Source organism: Cynoglossus semilaevis, chromosome 17 (assembly GCF_000523025.1).
Source record: "Cynoglossus semilaevis isolate Cse_v1.0 chromosome 17, Cse_v1.0, whole genome shotgun sequence".
NCBI classification, from domain to species: domain Eukaryota; kingdom Metazoa; phylum Chordata; class Actinopteri; order Pleuronectiformes; family Cynoglossidae; genus Cynoglossus; species Cynoglossus semilaevis.
In genome coordinates, this window is record NC_024323.1 from 11,928,798 (window position 1) to 11,934,931 (window position 6,134).

The following is a 6,134-nucleotide window of genomic DNA, read 5'->3' on the forward strand; positions in this document are numbered from 1 at the left end:
ATCTTCATGAGGAGAAATGGCCGACAGGCAGCACGTCTTCAACCTCAGTGCAAAATGGGCAAAACAACAAACTAAGCAGAAATCTTTGACCAGACGCGGGGGTTTGATTCACTGGGTGGATTTTTCCCCTGTAAGGTAACGAAATCAAACACTGAAATGAAAAGTGTCGTTGACGGCACGCGGTTCCTTCCTCTCTTTCTCTCTCTCTCTTTTCAGCCTGAGTCTGAGGGAGTCGAAAATTCTAGCCTCAAACGGACAGTTTTCCTGCCCGACGTAGGATTGTCACGTGGGATTAGAGAAGCATTTGTCAGGAGGACTCACTCTGAAGTTTTTTTTTTTAAGTGCTCTTCTTAACAGTAATGGAGGGAGTCTCTACCTCTCTTTCTCTCTCTTTCTGTGCATCTCATTTTTTCTCTTTTTGCATCCGTGTGTCGCTCCTGCTGTTCTATAGATACATCTGTACAAGTGTAACATGACTGAAACATCACAGCAACGTCAGAATCACAACACCACATCACCGACACGTGTCTGTCTGTCTGTCTGTCTGTCCGTCTGTCCGCACAGAGCTGGGGTGAGACATGGGGTCGGGGGTCGGGGGGGGCAGAGGGGACAGATGGACAGACACAGCTCGTCTGTCCTGTCTCTTCATTCACAGTTCATTAAAGCTTCTCCACTGTTTACCTCTGTTTAGTAAAAAGTCCTCTGACTTAAATCTATTACAGGAATATAAAACACTCAGATTTGCCTCATCATACTGTGTGTGTGTGTGTGTGTGTGTGTTAGTGAATATTTACATGTGTGTCTGTGTGACTGTAAATATGTGGGCGTTGATGCAGCGTTTATTTACATTTATAAGAAGAATGAAGCAGGTGTGTGTGTGTGTGTGTCCTGTGAAACAGTGTGTGTTCGATGGAGTCTGTGTGCAAATGTCAGAGAAGGAACACGACTGTCAGTGCTGTCTGTAGTGTCTCCCGTCTGTGTAGTAGCTGTAACGGCCGGGAGCCGCAGCGGTCGACCTCGTTCGACCCTCGATCACCGACTGAGGTCCAGAGGTACGGAGTCACATCACAACCTTCGTTGTTAACATATGACCGGGACGCCATCCGTGTTGAAGATCATGCCCGTGGTGGGCTCGTAGGTGCCGGCCAGGTAGTAGAGGTCTTCGCTGTCGGCGTAACGACGCGTGTGCGTCATCTGCTCGTACTCCTCCACGCTGACCACCAGGCACTTGTGGCTGACGGTCTGCACGTCGTTCTCATCGCTGTGAGACGACTGGTACAGGGCGCGCTGACACACACACACACACACACTTTGGTTATTGCCACATATTAAAGAGCAACTTCTAAAAGTCCTGGCAATATGGAGAAAATTAAGTTCAATAAAATAAAGTTAATAAAATGAAATTCCTAAAGTTGGAAAAAAAAGAGAAATTAAAAAATATTTTGTTAAATTCTGCTCCTCTCTGTCAGCCAGTCACTGTATAACTTACACAGTAAATAAAGTTAAATTCTGAAAATAAATCCAAGATGACACACAACTGCATCCTGGATTATTAAAATATTCTACGCTCTGTAATCTGTATTCAATTTCAGAGGTTATATTAGATATTCCAGTTTTCCTCTCACCTCCATGAAGTCTTTCCTCTGGATAGAAGAGTGCAGAGCTGCTGGTAAAGACTGACCACACATCTGATCCCAGTTCTGCAGACAAAGACACAGATTGCTTACCTATTTCTATTATATTTTTTAGGCAAATTTAATCTGATCCCAGTTCTGCAGACAAAGACAGAGTTTTCAATTTTAAAGTTTTCAAAGTTAAAGTTAAACTTTCTCTGCTCTGGTTTGTGTTTTGAAGCCCAGGTGTTTTATTGTTTCAAAGTCAGCCGCTCAGCTGCGTTGCACAAACCGCCTTCCTACCTTCTTGTCGGTGAGTTTTTTGCCTGGGTTGGTCTCCTCTGGGTGGTAGAACCAGTTGACTCGGACCACCATGTTGCTGCCCCAGGACTCCCACATGCTCTGGATGCGTCCGATGAAGGGCAGGTTGGGTCGGCCGGCGGACAGGAACACGGCACAGTCGCCGATGCGGATCATCTCTCGGCCTCGAACGATGGCCTTGTAGAAGAGCTTCTTAGCCTTGCCCTTCATACCACGTCTCTGCAGGAGGCGGTGGAGTCCCAGTGTCAAAGGAAAGAAGATCAAAGTTTAGAAAAGGATTAAAGTCTTAAAGATTTTTAAGATTCAATTTTTTTTTCCTTCACCTGGGTTGGTTTCCCAAACCACTTCCAAAGCTGCCTGGCTGGAAGAAAGGCAGAGATTTTGGGCCTGTTCTCCACACTGGGGAGCCTCTGACGTTTAGCCAGCTCCTTGGTGGTGGGGAGGTGCACCCCCTCTCTCCTCTTTGGCCTCCCCACTTTTCCTTCTCCTCCAGTGGGCTTGGGCTTCGGGGGACGTCCTCGTTGACCAGAGCCTTTCCCAGTGGTGGGTTTAGTAGGTTTAGTGGGAGAAGCAGCCGGGGTGGGAGAGGCGATTCAAGAGGGAGACTGAGAGGGAGACTGAGAGGGAGAGTGTGAGGGAGACTGCGAGGGAGAATGTGATGGAGAGTGTGAGGGAGGTGACAGCTCCTCTTCCTCCTCCTCCACCTTTAACTCCACCTCCTTTTTCACATCATCTTCCTCCTTGGACTCCTCTTTCACCTTGGTCTGAGCCGCGGGTGGGGAGGCAGGCAGGGGAGGAGTGGGAGTCCTCTCTTCATCTGAGCTGCACGAGGAGTCGTCAGTGGACGAAGATGAGGATGAAGATGAAGACGAGGAGGAGGATGAAGAGGAACCGGAGCAGGATGAAGAGGAGGAAGTGCAGCTTGAGGAGCATTTCTTCTTTTTCTTCATCTTTCCTTTCTCACTTTCCTCCTCCGACTCTGAGCTACTGCTGCTCTGCGACTCTTCCTTCACCGTACGTTCCTTCCTTTTCTCCACGTCGCTTCGTTCCTCCTTCTTGACCGTCTCCTCTCTGCCGTCCATCTCCTGTCCTCTTCCAACACTCCCACGCCCGTCTGTCTTCTCCTTGGACAGCACGGCTGACTTGTAGTTGGAGTCTTTTTCAGACAGGTTACTGTCCCTCTCCGGAGCTCTCAGCTTTTCTTTCATCAGTTTTTGATTGGCCGAGGTGGTGGTGATGGGGGTGGGGTCTCGCCTGATGCCTCGTCCCTCTAACAGCATCAGAGCCTTGGTCTTCTTTGTCTTTGGAGAGGTGACCCCCTCATGGTCCAGCTTCACCAGGGGCTCTGCGGACAGGGACTTCCGCCTGACTGACGAGCCCCCGTCACTCTGGCCTGGGCTGGGTTTGGGTCTGCAGCCGGAGCTCAGCTGGTCCGACGGCATCTTGAGCTGCGGCCTGGGCCCAGATGATGAGGGCGATGGTCGAGGGCCCAAAGAAGAGCTGGATTTACTTGTTAAAGGCCGGGAAATGGGACTGGGCAAGAGTCCTGAGCCGAGGCCGGGTCTGGAGCTGCTGTGATGGTCTGAGGAGGATTTGATTTTGGGTGTGGAGGTGGACGAGGGTCTGGGGGTGGAGGAAGTGCTGCCCCTGGGTATATTAGATGTCGACATGGGTCTGGAGATGGGTCTACTGGTGGTGGGACTGATGCTACTGCCGCTCTCCCTGCGCTGGTTGTTGTAGGAGCTGAGGTTTGGTTCACTGTACAGGTCCACAGTCAGGACTTTTCCATAAGTAGACGGATAGAGGGAGGGGGGAAGAGCGCGGGCAGCTTTAGACACGGACGACTGGCCCGAGCTGTTCTTCCTGGGCAGCGGGTTGTGTAGAGAAGGGCTTCTCGTGGGGGATGTGTTGGAGCTTTTACGGCCTGGTTTTGACTGCGCTCCTATTGTTGGCCTGGATGCGGGACGCGGCTTCTCCTGACTCACTTTCTGAACAGAGGAGCTCCTGTCCAGGGTGGGCTTAGCCGGAGCCTGGGGTCTCTCTGCCAACTGGGTGGAGGAAGGCGGAGGATCAGATTTCTCTCGGCTATCTGGGTTCAAGGAAGCCTCTGACGGAGGGAGAGAGAGAGAGAGAGAATGGAAAATATTTAATAGCTACTATTTTAGGCCAACGTACAGTGTAAACAGACGTGTTGACATTTTCACTGAGTGGCCTTGTCATTTTTGTGGTTCCCAGCCTCAGATGTTCACATCGGACAAGAAGACAAATCAGCAGTGAAACAATTTTGGAATGAAAACACTGAATTTGTAAACTGCTTATACGGTTGAAAACAAGGCCGGCGTCAGCAAATCAGACGAGACTCTGTGTGGCGAGCTGCAACAGAGAGGCTGTATTAAAATGATATACTGCCTGACAGCTACCGCACGAATATGAAGTGTCAGATAAAACACACCTTCCTGAGCCCTGAGCTATTTTTATCAGAACATTATTTTATACCAACGAAAAGTATAATGAGCCGAAGTATGTTTGAGTGGAACATTTTAAAAGTCTGTGTGACTAATATGTTGAAATGAGGGGGCACAAACCACCATGTCATAACAATAAAGAGAAATCGAGTCAATTTCTCTCTGCCTGCTACGACACTCAGGAGAGAGACACATTTGAACCTCCATCATGAGCACCGAGCCAAACCATGTAAAATCCATCTCTTTATGACAGGAGTGTCGACAGAAGCGTTCTTCGCTGCTCCCATGTTACTCACATTAGGTGAAAAAAAAAAAAGAAGAAATGACAGAAGTCAGAGTAAGTGGGATCGGCTTTACTGTAAGAACCACTTTTATTATTTTTTTTTACCTCCTGTGGGAAACACTAAATTATTCTTGTAATTAAAATGCCTGTGGTTCTTATTAAAAAAAAGAAAAGAAACCACAGTTGTGTCGTTGTAGAGTTCTCTGCCAGAAATGATAATGTAACATTTGGAAAGAGTTACTTCTAATTTTGAGTATAATTAAAGGCCTCAGTGAACTCGCAACGATATTAATGAGAGAATATTGTCATTTTTTTTAACTTGTGAATCCCAAAAAGTTTGGAAATATCCCAACACTGATGAACAAGCTGTTGGCGTCTCACCAGGTTTGGGTTTGGGCTTTCGACCAGGTTTCCCTTTAATCTTCGGCGTCGTCTCCTCCGTCTTTGTTCCCGCTTCTTTGCTGCACTTGCGGACCCTCCTCCTGGAACAGCTCGCCACCAGCAGGGCAGGAGACGGTTCAGCGCCTGGACAGAGACAGAGACGCTGGGAGTTAGCGGTGAGGTGTTGAAGGACAGGGACTGAAGATTCTGTGTTTTTCTTTTTTACATTTTTCATTCAGTTTCATTCAGTACAACAAACCATTTCCTTCCCTAAATTCAAAACCTGTTAAGGCAGAACACGACCCAATCCTGAGCCAAGCTTTAGTTCTGAGAACATATTCACATCCACTTAAGAACACGAACACACACAGACACATCCACTTAAGAACACGAACACACACACACACATGCAAATGTAATGCACTGGAATAGCTTGATGGTAAAAGCGATCTATGGAGGAAGACGCTAATAAACCAAATGGCATTCATGCAGAAGCAGCGGCCAATATGAGAGGCCTGCCGCACACACACACGTACACACCAACAAACACGCAAGTCAAGGTGTGATTTAAGGGTGACGAGGTGCAGTGAGAGGAGTGTGTTTGCTCACAGTGGATCTTGTAGTCTGGAGGCAGCAGTCTGATGTGAGAGAGAGGGATTCGACCGGTGTCGCCGTCATCAAACTCCACCGTGATCAGATCGTCATTTTCATCAATATCTGGACTTCCTGTTTGAGTAAAAACAAAGTATTGAAATCGATGAAATTCACCAGTTATCTAACTCTGACGTAGGTTTGTTTGTTCTGGTGCTTCTGTCTTTAGTCCAATCCTCAGGTTTTTAATGTTGGAAACAGCAGACCCTACTGCATGACAACAGTCACTGCAGCCGTGATCAGATCTTTTACATTTGTCTGTGCTGCCAGCTACGACCAAATTGTCCATGTACAAGTGGATTATGACTCATATCATGTCATGTCAGCGGTGCTGGATGTGATTGTGTGCTGCTGCTGCTGCTGCTGTACCGTTGACTACAGTGGCGGGGGAAAGGCAGCGGTACTGCTGGGTCCCGTAGG

The 6,134-nt window shown here is 48.1% G+C and overlaps 1 protein-coding gene across 1 annotated transcript in view; it reads right to left on the bottom strand.

The window, feature by feature from the left end:
* Positions 1-6: 6 nt before the first annotated feature.
* Positions 7-6,134, bottom strand: part of tnrc18 (trinucleotide repeat containing 18) — a 41,075-nt gene continuing 34,947 nt past the window's right edge. Inside the window, 7 exon segments of the mRNA XM_008330224.3 lie at positions 7-1,287; positions 1,626-1,700; positions 1,917-2,153; positions 2,258-4,041; positions 5,064-5,207; positions 5,673-5,789; positions 6,084-6,117. Coding sequence (XP_008328446.1) covers positions 1,081-1,287; positions 1,626-1,700; positions 1,917-2,153; positions 2,258-4,041; positions 5,064-5,207; positions 5,673-5,789; positions 6,084-6,117 — 2,598 coding nt within the window. The 3' untranslated portion in view covers positions 7-1,080.